The 16533-nt window shown below is 45.3% G+C and overlaps 1 protein-coding gene across 1 annotated transcript in view; it reads left to right on the top strand.

Moving 5' to 3' along the window:
- Positions 1-16533, top strand: part of pepd (peptidase D) — a 180574-nt gene that overhangs the window by 78372 nt on the left and 85669 nt on the right. Inside the window, exon 9 of the mRNA XM_068049026.1 lies at positions 3831-3877. Coding sequence (XP_067905127.1) covers positions 3831-3877 — 47 coding nt within the window. The remainder of the gene's footprint in view (positions 1-3830; positions 3878-16533) is intronic.

The raw sequence follows: 16533 nt of genomic DNA, 5'->3' as shown, positions 1-16533 counted from the left end.
TGTTGATTTCTGCATCTAGAGACAGGTTACTGGTGATAGTTGAGCCTAGGTAGGTGAACTCTTGAACCTCTTCCAGAGCGTGATCGCCAATATTGATGGATGGAGCATTTCTGACGTCCTGCCCCATGATGTTCGTTTTCTTGAGGCTGATGGTTAGGCCAAATTCATTGCAGGCAGCCGCAAACCTGTCGATGAGACTCTGCAGGCACTCTTCAGTGTGAGATGTTAAAGCAGCCTCGCCAGCAAAGAGGAGTTTCCTGATGAGGACTTTCCGTACTTTGGACTTCGCTCTTAGATGGGCAAGGTTGAACAACTTGCCCCCTGATCTTGTGTGGAGGAAAATTCCTTCTTCTGAAGACTTGAACGCATGTGAGAGCAGCAGGGAGAAAAAAATCCCAAAAAGTGTGGGTGCGAGAACACAGCCCTGTTTCACGCCACTCAGGATAGGAAAGGGGTCTCATGAGGTGCCACCATGTTGAATTGTGCCTTTCATATTGTCATGGAATGAGGTGATGATACTTAGTAGCTTTGGTGGACATCCAATCTTTTCTAGTAGTCTGAAGAGACCACGTCTGCTGACGAGGCTTTGGTGAGATCAATGAAAGCAACGTAGAGGGGCATCTGTTGTTCGCGGCATTTCTCCTGTATCTGACGACCTGTTATATAATCTCCTGTTATATAATAATTTAATACCACATGTTGATAGCCCAGTCTGATGAGATTGATGAGCTGTTTACATAGAATTTACAGCACAGAAATAGACCATTCGACCCAACAAGTCTATGCTGGTGTTTGTGCACCATACCAGCCTCCTCCCAGCTGACTTCATCTCACCCGATAAGCATATCCTTCTATTCCTTTCTCCCTCGTGTTTCTCTAACTTCTAATTAAATACATCTGTGATATTCACTTCAAACGCTCAATAAACTCATAGAATAGTACAGCAGGGCAGGAGGTCATTGGCCCATTGAGTGTGTGCCAGATCTTCCAAAGAGGAATCCAGTTAGTTCCACTCCCCTGCTTTTTCCCCATATTCTGCCATTTTAAAAAATCTCGTTCCTTTTTGAAGGCTACTACTGAATCTGTATTCATCACCCTATCAGGCAGAGCATTCCAAATCCTAACCAACTACTGCTTACAAATGTTTTACAAACCTCATGTCTCTGGTTCTTTTGCTGATCACCTGAAACCCATGCCCACTGGTTATCAGCTCTTCAGCTTTTGGAAGCAGTTTCTGTTTGTTGACTCTACCTAACCCTTTATGATTTTAAACACCTCTATCAAATCTCCTCTTCTCCTTCTCAGCTTGAAGGAGAGCAATCCCAACTTCTCTGTCTCCACATAACTGTAATCACTCATCCTGGAACCATTCTAGTAAATCTCTTCTGTACCCTCTCAAGCCTTCACATTCTTCCTAAAGTGTCGCACCAGAACTGAGCACAATACTCCAACTGGAGCTGAGCTGGTGTTCAATAAAGGTTAGCATAACTTTCTGTGGTAGTGAATTCCACATTCTCACCAATCTCTGGGTACAGAAATGCGTCCTGAATTCCTCACTGGATTTATTTAGTGGCTGTAATATATTTATGGCCTCTGGTTTTGGATTCCCTTGCAAGTAAAAATGTTGATGCTTTCAGAGAGATGTTTGAGAAGTCTGAGCCAGGCAACAATTTTCTTCTGATGTAAGATGTATGCAAAGTGTTGCAAAGAATATGTACACTGTCCTCTTTGTGGCTCAGTAAGCATGTCCCTTCTCCACACTTCAGGAGAGCAAGCCCTTTAAAGAAGGAGGAGATTTGATTGCTCTTGACTGTCAGGCGGGTGTCCTGTTGATTTATTTGCTTCATTCTGCATGGCTGAGTCAGCATCTATGTTTCAGATGGTGCACTGAGCAGCTGTACACAAACCCTGCCGAATCAAACTGACATCTTGCCATCCATGAGAGAAATCGGGCTATTTCTGAAACTTGAAAACAGCTTGTAAATTATTTAGGTTGTACAGTCAGGGAGTAAAATGCATTTCACCTTTACAAAATAAACTGTTTCCCTCCCTCGTGGGAGGTTCTTTGAAGTTACCACCATCACCTGCCTGTAGATGATGAGCAGCAGAGTTCCCTGCAGAAATCGTTCATCAAAACTGTCAAGTGTGGAACCGAGACACTAGATATGAAATCTGATAGTATCTTGCACTCAACAGAAATCCTGAGGTGTTTTATGTAGGACGTGTACCTCACCATCTGCACTTTATTGCGGTATGCACTGTTGGGTTTTATAACTGTCTCTCTTCGTGCCCTGTCCCCCATCACAGCTTTGGCACTTATCTTTGTTGTGGAACATGGAGCAAATACAGGGACTGTGAACCAGCTGGGCTGGTCTTAAATGTTCAATTCCTGCCTATCAGTTCCATATATTGGGGTAATGCAGATATTCATTCTATTGTACAGGAATTTGGGCAGATGATTGTGTCCAATTGGTGTTGAATGCAGTGTGACCCTCCCCAATACTCAGTAAAACCAATGTAATGTATTAAATTTGCTATGTATGTCGCAAGTATTATTTGGACATCGACATTCTGTGGAGATGGGTGTCACTGGCAAGATTGTTTGTTATTTATTGCCCATCCTCGTTTCTTCATTAGGTAGAGTTGAGTTGTCATCTTGAACCACTGCAGTCCGTGCGGTGAATGGCACTCCCACAATGGTGTTGGCCGCTTCACACACAGGGTAGTGGAAATCTGGAACACTTTTCCCTCAAAGGGCTGGGGCTGCTGGGAACTGAAATGTTAAAGACTGCGATCAATAGAGTTTTGTTGGGTAAAGGTGTCAAAGGGTTATGGAGCTCAGGCGTGTATATGGAGCAAGGGTACAGATTAGCCATGATCAAACTGAATGGTGGAACAGATTCAAGGGGCTGAATAGCCGCCTCTTTCTGTGTTCAGGATTCAGACCCAGCAACGATGAAGCTATACAGGATGTGTTTGTCAGGATGGTAGATTGATACAGCCCATCGAGCCTGTTCTGACTCTTAAAGCTACATAATTTGTCCCATCCCCTTGCTCTTTCCCATAGCCCTGCAAATATTATGCCTTCAAACATTTATCCGATTCCCTTTTGAAAGTTACTGGTCATTCTGTTTTAACTTCTCCTTCCGGCAACATATTCCAGATAATCACAACTCACTGTAAAAAAAAAAAAAAATTAATTCTGATCTCCCCTCCGATTCTTAGCCTTTATCCCAGCATGCACAACCTTTTGGGGGAGATATTCTGAGGTCATAGAAATCTAGAACTGTGATTTCAAGACTGTTGAGTCTGTCTGAAATCAATCTGGATTTAAGCGTAAGCATTCCGGTGAGGTCCCACCTGCCAGCTCCGGTGGATATAAAACTGTATTAGTGGACGAAGAGCAGGGGCTTCTCTCAGTAGTACCCTGATGGGCAATACACACAGCGTGGATTCACTGCACCCTCATCTCGTTTGCTCTATGCAAAAATATTCTTCACATTAGCCTAGAAAGCGGTGCCGGCTACTCTGAAGTAATCCATTGACCTCAAAACACTTTAGGACATCCTGAGAATATGAAAGGCAGAGAGCTCTTTAATGGGATGAAGTCCCACTGCTGACTGTTAAACCTAGTATGTTGATGTTTTCAGTCGCTGGATGTTGGTAGTGATTGACAGGAGCAGTGTAGAAACATCTCTTCAAATCACTAGTGAAAATAAAAAGAGAAGCTAGTAATCCTGTTAACACCTTGTCTTTCATACAGAAATGCTGTGAAATCTTTTGGGAGGTTCTGATTTACACCTGTTTTATTTTTCCCCTCAATCCTCCAGGTAATGAAGGCTGTGCAAGTGGGAATGAAGGAATACGAGTTGGAAAGGTCAGGACATTTCACCTCTATTTTCAGGGAATACTAAAATGTTTCCTTTCTATTATTTTGCACGCCTGGTTTGGAAATACTGTCTTAAAGAAGCATTACAGAGCAGCTCCAGGCTGCTGGTGAGAAAACTAATACAAAAGCAAAATACTGCAGGTGCTGGAAATCTGAAACAAAAGCAGAAAATGCTGGAAATACTCAGCAGGTCAGGCAGCATCTGTGAAGAGAGAAGCAGAGTAAACGTTTCAGGTCAATGACCTGTTTTTGTTGCTGGTAAGAAAGGCCCTTTCACATTGCCATTTAGTTTTATTTACCCATCTAACCAGCCAACAGTATGAATATAAGAGCAGGAGTAGGCCATTCAGCCCATCGAGCCTGCTCTGCCATTCAGTTAGATTGTGGCTGATAGTCTACCTCAATGCCACTTTCCTTTGTTATCCCCATATTCTTTGACGTTATTGTTATCTAGGGGATACTGATTATCTAGGAGATGAACTGGGCTGCAGCTACAGAAAGGACCCACCAATAACTTATTTTAAGCTTCCACTGGTTTGCAGTTGCCAGTTCACAACTATCACCTGATGCCCATGTTTTGATGTTGAAATATGATGTGTTTGTGTTGGATAGATTGATGAGAGCAGGTTTTGGTGGTGTTGAGATCACATTTCTGATGTTGCATCTGTGCTGCCCCCATCATTCTCCCCCCTCCCATTCAGGCAGCTTCAGCCAGTGTGCCTCTGCCTCTGAAGCTCTTTTTCCCCCTAATGTGTTAGCCATGGCTCAGTGGGTCGCATTGTTGGCTCCCAGCCAGAAGATTGTGGTTTCAAGTCCCACTCCAATCCAGTCTGACACTTGCAGGGCAGTACAGAGGGAATGCCGTACTGATAGGTGCCATCTTTTCGTTGAGACGTTAAAGTAAACCCCTATCTATTGAGGTGTCTGTGATGCATCCTTCGTCACTATTTGAGGAAGAGCATAGGAGTTCTCCCCAAAGTCCTGGCCGTTATTGATCCTTCAACCATTATCACTAGATCGGGTCATTGTGGGATCTTGCTGTAGCCAAATTGGCTGCCGCATTTGACTACATAATGACAGTGGCTATATTTCAAAACGTATTCAATAGGAAGGACATCTGAAGGGTGCTTTATAAATACCAGGTCGCCCTTAACAGGCACTGACTGAGCGTCGAGCCATTTTGTAGCTTACAATGATTGGCTGAGATCTACTGTGTGCACTGACCCTTATGTACAGTGTCTGGGAGTGAGCAGAAACCCTGTTTATTATTTCTTGGGTTGTGTATCTGATTATGTGTGTGCTGCTTTTCAGTTATGATATATAATTTCCTAACATTGGTTTTTTCTTTGTACTGCTTGTTAACACCAGACGTGACTCGATTGCTCGAGTTAAGTAAAAAGCCAGTGCAGATAGAATCACAACACAGACGCCTTCATAGAGACAGTTTCTCCCCCACCTTCCCCCAACGATCTGCTGATTGCCTTACCATTAATGCAATGGCTGCTCCGTTTTATAGTACACGTCTGCTTTAACACCTAGTAATGGGATTCAATAGATACATGATTAGGAGCATCAGGATAAGTTTTTGGTGTTCTCTCCTGAAGGTAGTGACTCTGGTTGACATTCAGCCTGAGGTGGCTCAGCCACGGGGAATTGGTGTGAGCTGGATGCCTTTGCCTGGGAGGAGTTTTCTAGATTACGTTTGGGTCCGATGCGGCCTGGGTCCTAGGACTGATGCTTGAGTGTAATGTTGTAACCATTAAACACAGACCCAGGTATTCGTGATAAGTGTCAGCTGTTGTTTAGCATTAGCTCTGTCTGAGTCAGAAGGTCATGGGTTCAAGACCCACTCCAGCAACTTGAACCCACAGATTTAGACTGACTCCCTGTGCAGCACTGAGGGAGTGCTGTGCTGTCAGAGCTGCCGTTTTTTTGGATGCGACGTTAAATCGAGGCCCCGTCTGCCCCATCAGGTGGCGATAAAAGAATCCATGGCATTTTTTCGGAGAAGAACAAGAAAGTTATCCCTGGTCTCCTGGCCAATATTTATACCTCAACCAACATCACTAAAACAGATGGAAAAGCAAGTTCTTGTAACTGACGGACCCAGTTGGCTGAGTGCTGTGATGCGAAAGTGGATTGCAGTGGTATATTTCCTTGTGTTCCTTGAATAAAAATTGGGACTACTCCCAGCAGAACCAGTTTAGAGGGTATTTCCCTCCCTACAACACAGCGGATGCTGAAGTCTCTTATTTGCAGCTTTTCAGCTCTATTGATTTCGAATTTAAATGTTGACTGCTGATGTATTTGGAAGGAAGTAACTGAGATGTTTGTCACAAGGGAATTGAATGAACATTGTCCCTCTGAGACAGTACAACACAAAGGCTGCAAAGGAATATAGACAGGTTTAGTAATCGGACAAGAAGGGGGGTTAATGAAATATAGATTGGGGAAATGTGGGAGGCGCAGTGGTTAGCACCACAGCCTCTCAGCTCCAGCGACCCGGGTTAGATTCTGGGTACTGCCTGTGCGGAGTTTGCAAGTTCTCCCTGTGACCGCGTGGGTTTCCTCCGGGTGCTCCGGTTTCCTCCCACAGTCAAAGACTTGCAGGTTGCTAGGTAAATTGGCCATTATAAGTTGCCTCTAGTATAGGTAGGTGGTAGGGGAATTGAGAGAAGGTGGGGATGTGGTAGGAATATGGGATTAATGTAGGATTAGTATAAATGGGTGGTTGATGGTCGGCACAGACTCGGGTAGGCCGAAGGGCCTGTTTCAGTGCTGCATTGCTAAAATAAAATCCACTTTGGTAGGAAGAAAAGCAGAATATTTTGTAAAAGGTGAGACTAGTAAATATTGTGCAGAAGGATTTGGATGGAAGCAGAGTGTTTGATTTTGTTTAAGGCCGAGGTAGGTAGATTCTTGATAAGCAAGGAGGTGAAAGGTTATCGGGGGTAGGTGGAAATGTGGAGTAATCAGTTCAGCCATGAACTTATTGAATGGCGGAGCAGGCTCGAGGGGCTGAGTGGCCTACTCCTGCTCCTGATTCGTATGTATGTCCTTGTACGTGAATCATGGGAAGTTAAAATGCAGGTACAGCAAGCAGTTCAGAAGGCAAATAGTTTGTTATCCTTTATTGCAAGGGAATTGGAGTACAAGAATAAGGAAGTCTTGCTACAGTTGTATAAGGCTTTGGTGAGACCACACCGGGAATTTTTTTTCTTAAAGACCAGTATACCTACCTTAAAGGTGAGGCGGGGGCAACAGCATTCACTAGATTTGTTATAAAAACAAAGTGCTGGACATATTCAGGTCTGGCAGCATCTGTGGAGAGTGAAAGAGTTAACATTTCAGGTCTGTGACTTTTCATCAGAACTGGCAATGGTTAGAAAAGAATTAGGTTTTAAGCAAGTGAAGTGCGGCCGGAGGTGGAGGGGGGGGGGGGTGGTTTTGGTGGGGCACTGAACAAAAAGGAAGGTGTTTGATAGGGCAGAGGGCAGGAGAGATTCAATAACACAGCTGTCTTGGGACAAAGGCAAAGAATGTGTGGTGAAAGACAAAGCATTAGTCCAGAGAGAGTGTTCACGGTGGAATAATGAGCAGCTCTGTTCACATGAAGAAACAGGCACATGGTTAAAAAGTAAAATAGTAAAAAAAAAAAATTAAAAAAGGCCAGTCATGCTCTGAAATTGTTGAACTTGAGGTTGAGTCTGAGGCTGCAGCGTCCCTAATCGAAAGATCAGGTGCTTCTCCTTGAGCTTGTGTTGATGTTCACTGGAACACTGGAGCAGGCCAAAGGCATGAGAGCAGGGGGTAGGGGTTGAAATGGCCAGCAACCGGAAGCTCGGGGCCGTGCTTTCGGACTGAGCAGAGGTGTTCCGCAAAGCGGTCTCCCCAGTGTCGAGGAGACCACATTGTGAGCAGCGAATAACTATACTAAATTGAACCAAGTACAAGTAAATCGTTGCTTCACCTGAAAGGAGTGTTTGGGCCCTTGGATAGTGAGGAGAGAGGAGGTAAAAGGGCAGGTATTACGCCTCATGAGTAGGTGCCGTGGGAAGGGGTGAAGGTAGACGTGCGGGAAATGGGCTGGACATGGTTGAGGGCCCTGTCAACCACAGTGGGAGGGGAATCCTTGGTTAAGGAAAAAGGAAGACATATCAGAAGCACTGTCGTGGAAGGTTGCATCATAGCAAATGCGTTGGAGACCGAGAAACTGGAATGGAGTCCTTATAGGAGGCAGGGTGTGAGGAAATGTAGTCGAGGTAGCTGTGGGAGTCAGTGGGCTTATAATGAATCTTAGACAGCCTATCCCCAGAGATGGAGACAGAAAAGTCAGGGAAGGGAAGCGTCGGAGATGAACCATGTGAAGGTGAGCAAAGGGTGGAAATTGGAAGCAAAGTTGATGAGGTTTTCCAGTTCGGGGAGGGAGCAGGAAACGGCACCGATGCTGTCATCAATGTACTGGAAAAAGAGTTGGGGAGTGGGCCTGAGTAGGACTGGAATAAGGAATGTTCGACATATCCCACAAAAAGACGGGCATAACTGGGGCCCATGTGGGTCTCCATAGCAACACCTTTTATTTGAAGGAAGTGAGTGGAGTTGAAGGAGAAGTTGTTCAATATGAGAACAAGTTCAGCCAGGCGGAGGAGGGTGGCGGTGGATGGGGACTGGTTGAGTCTCTGTTCAAGGAAGAAGCGGAGAGCCCTCAAACCATCCTGGTGGGGGATGGAGGTGTAGCGAGATTGGACGTACATAGTGAAGAGGAGGCGGTTGGAGCCAGGAAATTGGAAATTGTTGAAATGACGTAGGGCGTCAGAAGAGTCTCGGATGGAGGTGGGAAGAGACTGGACCAGCGGAAAAAAGATAGAGTCAAGATGGGAAGAAATAAGTTCAATGGGGCAGGAAGAGGCTGAAACAATGGGTCTGCCGGGACAGTCCTGTTTGTGGATTTTGGGAAGGAGGTAGAAGCGGGCTGTCCGGGGTTGTGGAACTATGAGATTGGCAGCTGTAGAGGGAAGATCTCCAGAGAAGATGAAGTCAGTGACAGTCCTGTAGAGAGTAAGAGTAGCTTGATGTTTGGTGGTCGTGTCATGGTCCAGGGGGAGGTAGGAAGAAGTGTCTGAGAGTTGGTGCTCAGCCTCTGCAAGGTAGAGGTCAGTATGCCAGACAACAACAGCACCACCCTTGTCGGCAGGTTTGATCGCAATGTTGGGGTTAGATACTAGATTGGTTTCTGGGTTGAGGGCTGTCCTATGAGGAGATTGAGTAGAATGAGCCTATACTCTCTAGGGTTTAGAAGAAGAATGAGAAGTGATCTCATTAGAGGGCTTGACAGGGTAGATGCTGAGAAGCGTAATTCCCCTGGTTTTGCGACGTCTCAATTCATTCCATCTTCGCTGCCTTCGGAGAATACTTGGCATCAGGTGGCAGGACTATATCTCCAACACAGAAGTCCTTGAAGCGGCCAACACCCCCAGCTTATACACACTACTGAGTCAGCGGCGCTTGAGATGGCTTGGCCATGTGAGCCGCATGGAAGATGGCAGGATCCCCAAAGACACATTGTACAGCGAGCTCGCCACTGGTATCAGACCCACCGGCCGTCCATGTCTCCGTTATAAAGACGTCTGCAAACGCGACATGAAATCGTGTGACATTGATCACAAGTCGTGGGAGTCAGTTGCCAGCATTCGCCAGAGCTGGCGGGCAGCCATAAAGACAGGGCTAAATTGTGGCGAGTCGAAGAGACTTAGTAGTTGGCAGGAAAAAAGACAGAGGCGCAAGGGGAGAGCCAACTGTGCAACAGCCCCAACAAACAAATTTCTCTGCAGCACCTGTGGAAGAGCCTGTCACTCCAGAATTGGCCTTTATAGCCACTCCAGGCGCTGCTTCACAAACCACTGACCACCTCCAGGCGCGTATCCATTGTCTCTCGAGATAAGGAGGCCCAAAAGAAAGAAAAAAAAAGAAAGAGTCCCAGTTTTGCTCACTGGGTAGCACTCTCGCTTCTGTCAGGTTGTAGGTTCCAGCCCCAGTCCAGACTTGAGCACAAAATCTGGGCTAGTATTCCCTGTGCAGTACTGAGGGAGCGCCGCCCTGTCGGAGGGTCGGGGCCGAGGGAGCGCCGGGGCCGAGGGAGCGCCGCCCTGTCGGAGGGTCGGGGCCGAGGGAGTGCCGCCCTGTCGGAGGGTCGGGGCCCAGGGAGCAGTGTTCAGAGGTCGCACCTCCTTCCTGTACTGTTGGTTCAGGTGAATTTTAAAGATCCCATAGCACTACTTCACCAAATGCACAGAGTTGTCCTGACAAACATATTCGCATAACCAACAGTGCCAAAAATATTTTATCTGGTTACTTTTTGTTGTCCTTTGTTTTATTTTTGTCATCAAAATGGCTGCCACATTTGCCTCAACAATGCTAGTCAGTGCTGTTTGAAGTTATTTTTCTATCTTTGCACTGTTCCTTGGAGAATCATATCTGTAGTCTTTGCTCATCAGAGCCCCTGAGCACATCAACTTTTATTCAGAGTGGTAATGAAAAGTTAACTGGTGCCTTATCTCTGAAATGAGTGAACAATACAGTACAGGAAGACACTTGGCCCATCTTGTTTGTGTCAGCTCTTTTGGTGAGCAGTCCAGTTAGTCTCACTCCCCTGTCTTTCCCCATATCACTGCAATTTTTTTCACCTTTAAGTATTTTTCCAATTCTCTTTTGAAGGCTGTGATTGAATCTGCATCCATCACGCTATCAGGCAGTGCATTCCAAATCTTAAGCATAAACCTTAAGCCTTGTGTAAATAGTTTTTTTTCTCTTGCCTCTGGTTCTTTTGTCAAACACCTTAAATCTGTGCCCTCTGGTTACTTGTTCTGATATGGATTTGCTGCATTTTTCTTTCTCTCTCAATCATTGACTGTTCCAGCACTGAAGGAGGCCACTCAGCACCTCGTGCATGTGCCAGCTGTTATATAAGCTATTCAATAAGTCTCGCTCACTGCCTGCTCTTTCCCTGCTGTTTTCTCCCCTTCGAGTATTTATTCAATTCTCTTTTAAAAGTTACTATTGAATCTGCTTCCACCGCCCTTTCAGGCAGCGCGTTCCAGATCACAACAGCTCCCTCTGTTTTAAAATAAAAGTTTCCTCATGTCCCCTCTGGTTTTCTTGCCAATTTCCTTTAATCTGTAACAAAAGCAAAATACTGCAGATGCTGGAAATGCTCAGCAGGTTTGCCAGCAACTGTGGGGAGAGGAATAGAACTCAACTGAACCATTTACACTCTCTCCTCATATGCTGCCTGACCTGCTGAGCATTTCCAGCATTTTCTGTTCTTCTGTGCCTTTTAATCTGTGTTCTCTGGTAACGACCCTCCTGCCACTTACTATCATCAAAACCATTCTTGATTAAGTCTCCCCTTTAACCTTCTCTCTAAGGAGGACACGCCCAGCTTCTTTAGTCTCTTCACGTAACTGAAGTCCTGCATCCCTGGTACCAAATGAGTAAGTCTTTCTGCACCCTCTGCAAGACAACATCCTTCCTAAAGTGTGGTGTGCAGAATTGAGCACAATGCTCCGGCTGGGTATTGACATGTTTGATTTTACTTTGCTGACTTGGAGTGTGCATCAAGGTATGGAAATCTGTACTGGAGAGCGCACCATGATATTTTGGCATTTCAGCTGCGAGTTGTGATGTTTGATTTGGACCAGTGACCCTATTAGAATCGAGGTGAGGATTTTGTTGACAGATGAACAGAATTAATTGAATGCATTAACCACACTCAGCTAACCCACATAATTAATCAAACATCAGTCATTATTCTGGCTGCTGAGGTCAGAATCTTTTTAAGGATGATTGACAGTGTCTCATTACTGACTTGTAATTCATTTGAATTTAGTCGACTGAATTGTTGTTCTCTACTCAATTGTTTTGCATATTGTGGGAGGATTAGATTCTGTGATTTCAACTTCGTAAGAACAATTAGTGTTGAGAATTTTTAAACCTTTACCCTGCTGAATAAAGTGACACTATACAGTTACAATGAGTAACCTTTACCCTGCTGAATAAAGTGACACTATACAGTTACGATGAGTAACCTTTACCCTGCTGAATAAGCAATTGGCACCCCACCACCTTAAACATTCACTCCCTCCATCACCGACATACAGAGGCAGCAGTGTGTACCATATGCAAGATGCACTGCAGCAACTCCCCATGCCTCCTTCGATAGCACCTTCTTGCGGAGAGCTAGCATGGACCTGATGGGCCAAAAGGCCACCTTCAATGCAGTAAATGACTGACTCTAAACAGTGACTATACAGTAAATGACTCTGACTCAACAGTGACTATACAGTTACACTAAGTAATTCTTCCCCTGAATTCTTATCCTGGTTTTGATTTTCCAAAATTCCCTAAATTTGGGGAAGGTTCCATTAGATTGGGAAATAGCCAATGTAACTCCTTTATTCAAAAAGGGAGGGAGACAGAAAGCAAAAAACTACAGGCCAGTTAGCTTAACATCTGCCATTGGGAAAATGTTAGAAGCTATTATTAAAGACGTTATAGCAGGGCATTTAGAAAAATTCAAGGTAATCCGGCAGAGTCAACATGGTTTTGTGAAAGGGAAATCATGTTTAACCACTTTATTGGAGTTCTTTAAAGTAGTAACATGCTGTGGATAAAGGGGAACCGGTGGATGTACTGTAGCTAGATTTCCAGAAAGCATTGATAAGGTGCCACATAAAAGGCTATTGTGGAAAATAGAAGCTCATGGTGTAGGGGGTAACATTTTGGCATGGATAGAAGATTAGCTAGCCAACAGGAAACAATAGGCATAAATGGGTCATTTTCTGGTTGGCAAGATGTAACCAGTGGTGTGTCACAGGGATCAGTGCTGAACCTTTTACAATTTATCTCAATGACTTGGATGAAAGGACCGAAGGTATGGTTGCTAAATTTGCTGATGACACAAAGATCGGCAGGAAAGTAATATGTGAAGAGGACATGAAGCTACAAAGGGATGTAGATAGGTTAAGTGAGTGGGCAAAGATCTGGCAAATGGAGTATAATGTGGGAAAATGTGAAATTGTCCATTTTGGCAGGGAGAATAAAAAAGCATATTATCTGAATGGTGAGAGATTGCAGAGCTCTGAGATGCAGAGGGATCTGGGTGTCCTAGTGCATGAATCACAAAAGGTTAGTATGCAGATATAGCACGTAATTAGGAAAGTTAATAGAATGTTATAGTTTATTGTGAGGGGAATTGAATATAAAAGTAGGGAGGTTATGCTTCAGCTATACAGGGCATTGGTGAGACCACATCTGGAGTATTGTGTATAGTATTGGTCTCCTTATTTAAGGAAGGATGTAAATGCATTGGAAGCAGTTCAGTGAAGGTTTACAAGACTAATACCTGGAATGGACGGGTTGTCTTACGAGGAAAGGTTGGACAGGCTAGGCTTGTATCCGCTGGAATTTAGAAGAGTAAGAGGCGACTTGTTTGAAACATATAAGATCCTGAGGGGTCTTGACAGGGTGGATGTGGAAAGGATGTTTCCCCTTGTGGAAGAATCTAGAACTAGGGGTTACTGTTTAAAAAAAAATGAATAAGGGTCCCCCATTTAAGATAGAGATGAGAATTTTTTTTCTTTGAGGGTAGTGAGTCTTTTGAATTCTCTTCCTCAAAAGGCAGTGGAAGCAGAGTCTTTGAATATTTTTAAGGCAGAGGTAGATAGATTCTTGATGAGCGGGTGTTGGGGGGTGGGGTGGTGGGGGGAGAGTTATTGGTGGAAGGTGGGAATGTGGAGTTGAGGTTACAATCAGATCAGCCATGATCTTACTGAATGGCAGAGCAGGCTCGAGGGGCATACATTTGTATGTTCGAATAAAATGATTCTTGTACAGTTACACCATGAGTAATCAGTAACCAGATGGACAAATGCATTCACATAACCTCAAAACATTTCATGTCGAATTACTTTTAAGAGCAGCCACTGTTCTGTAGACAAGTATGACAGCTACTTAGCAAGCATGATCCCACAAACAGTAATGAAATGAATGATTAAGGTGTTTTTTGTTGATGGTTGCTAGTGACTCCCTGATCTACCTCCAGTGGAATCCTTAGCCTGAACAGACTTCAACTGTCCAGTGTTAGATTCTTGTCTGCCAAGACTCAGTTATTGTAAAGTTCAGATGACGTAATTAAGGGAATGGAATGACTCAACTCCAAGTGTACACAGGAGTGTGTGTGGCACTATTTTTAAAGCTGTGTGGTAAGGATCTGAAGTAAGACTGACCTGGGGCTCCTTGTCAGTGGATGTCTGGATGTTTCACACAGTGTGGGTGGGTGTTGAGGCATTTCCTCGGTGGATGGCCGGGCAACAGGCTCCTTGTTGCAGTTCTTCCATTAAACTCTGTCAGGCGAAGAAATTTTTTATGGGCGACCCTGTTTCAGTGAAGGAGAAAAGAAATGTAAAAATCCACGACTGCTGGGAATAAAAGGAAAAAGGATTTGCATTTGTGCAGTGCCTTACCACTTCTCTTAAACAACCCCAATAGTTTCACATACATGGAACGACAAACAATGATCATTATGCAGCATGTTGATGACTAACCAGATTATCTGTTTCTCAGTGCTGTTGATTGAGGGATAAATATTGGCCCAGACATTGGGACGAACTCCTCTGCTATTTGAATAATAGCCGTGCGATCTTTCACACCAACCTGAGAGTGCAGTTGTGGCTTCAGTTTAATCTTTCATCCGAAAGACTGCCCCTCCGACGGTGCGGCGCTCCCTCGGTGCTGCCCCTCCGACGGTGCGGCGCTCCCTCGGTGCTGCCCCTCCGACGGTGCGGCGCTCCCTCGGTGCTGCCCCAAAAGTGTCAACCTGCTCAATTGCTGGAGCCCAGAACCTTCTCACCGACAGAGTATTACTGACTGAGCTAAGCTGACACCATTGCAGCTGACCAGTCACGAACTGGAACACCAGTGATGCAGGTTTTGACAAAACATCTCACTTGAAGTGTTATCCTGTTTCACAGACTAGCCGATGTGTTACACATTTAAGCATTAACTTTTTCTACTTGTCAGTTAGACCTCAATTCTTTGACCATTTGCTGTGCTACAAATTTCCCCCTTCACTACCCTCCCCAACTCCAGAATGTGCAGGCGGAGCCCCTGAACATTCCATCATTTTCCTTGTAAATCCGTACTGTGAACAATAAAACAGCCCCTGGTAAGAAACACAACACTCAATATTCCAAATACACAACATCTGGAAGAGATAGGCTTGTGTTAATGGAGACTGTCCCTTGAGGGAGTGTCTTTCTCTTGCAGGTGCTGTCTCCTGGAGTTAAACTCATCCTAGACTGATGGAAGGAAACTCCCCTCTCGTTTCTAAAGGTTCTGTTTGCAATGAGTTTGGGCAGTCAGAATATAGGCTCTCCTGGGGCCACAACTGCCCTTAATTCAGCATTAAGCAGCAATCTCACACTGAAGCCAGCATGGGAGTTAGGGGTGAGAGAGGAAAGCTGGTGTAGCAAAGGTGGTCTGTGATGCTCATTGAGTAAAGCTCCCTCTATCCTGTCCTATCTACCCCCATGCTGTACCTGTCCTGGGAGTGTTTGATGGGGACAGTGTGGAGGGAGCTTTACTCTGTGTCTAAATCCGTGCTGTACCTGTCCTGGGAGTGTTTGATTTTATTTATTTGGAGATACAGCACTGAAACAGGCCCTTCTCCCCACCGAGTCTGTGCCGACCAACAACCACCCATTTATACTAACCCTACAGTAATCCCATATTCCCTACCACCTACCTACACTAGGGGCAATTTACAACAGCCAATTTACCTATCACCTGCAAGTCTTTGGCTGGGAGGAAACCGGAGCACCCGGCAAAAACCCACGCCGTCACAGGGAGAACTTGCAAACTCCGCACAGGCAGTACCCAGAATCGAACCCGGGTCCCTGGAGCTGTGAGGCCGCGGTGCTAACCATTGCGCCACTGTGCCTGGCACCTGATGTTGGGATAATGTATAGTATGCCATTCCTCAGCATTTGATGAAAACTCAAAATTGTAACTTGCTTTCAACATCTTTGAGCAATCAATGTCCATATGCAGCAAGACCTGGGCAACATTCAGGTTTGGGCTGACAAGTGGCAAGTCAACTTTGTGCCACACGAGTGCCAGGCAATGACTATCTCCAACAAGAGAGAATCTAACAATCTCCCCTTGACATTCAGTTGCATTGCCACCACTGAGTCCCCCAATATCAACATTCTGGGGGTCACCATTGACCAGAAACTGAACTCGACCAGCCTCATAAATACAGTGGCTACAAGAGCAGGTCAGAGGCTGGAATTCTGCGGTGAGCAACTCACCACCTGACTCCCCAAAGCTTGTCCACCATCTACAAGGCACACGTCAGGAGTGTGATGGAATACTTTCCACTTGCCTGGATGGGTGCAGCTCCAACAACACTCAAGAAGCTCGACACCATCCAAGACGAAGCAGCCTGCTTGATTGGCACACCATCCACAAACATTCACTCCCTCCACCACCGACGCACAGTGGCAGCAGTGTGGACCATCTACAAGATGCACTGCAGTAACGCACCAAGGCTCCTTAGACAGCACCTTCCAAACCCACGACCTCTACCA

The sequence above is a fragment of the Heterodontus francisci genome, chromosome 17 (assembly GCF_036365525.1).
Source record: "Heterodontus francisci isolate sHetFra1 chromosome 17, sHetFra1.hap1, whole genome shotgun sequence".
Taxonomy (NCBI): domain Eukaryota; kingdom Metazoa; phylum Chordata; class Chondrichthyes; order Heterodontiformes; family Heterodontidae; genus Heterodontus; species Heterodontus francisci.
This window is presented reverse-complemented; position numbering and strand designations above follow the sequence as displayed.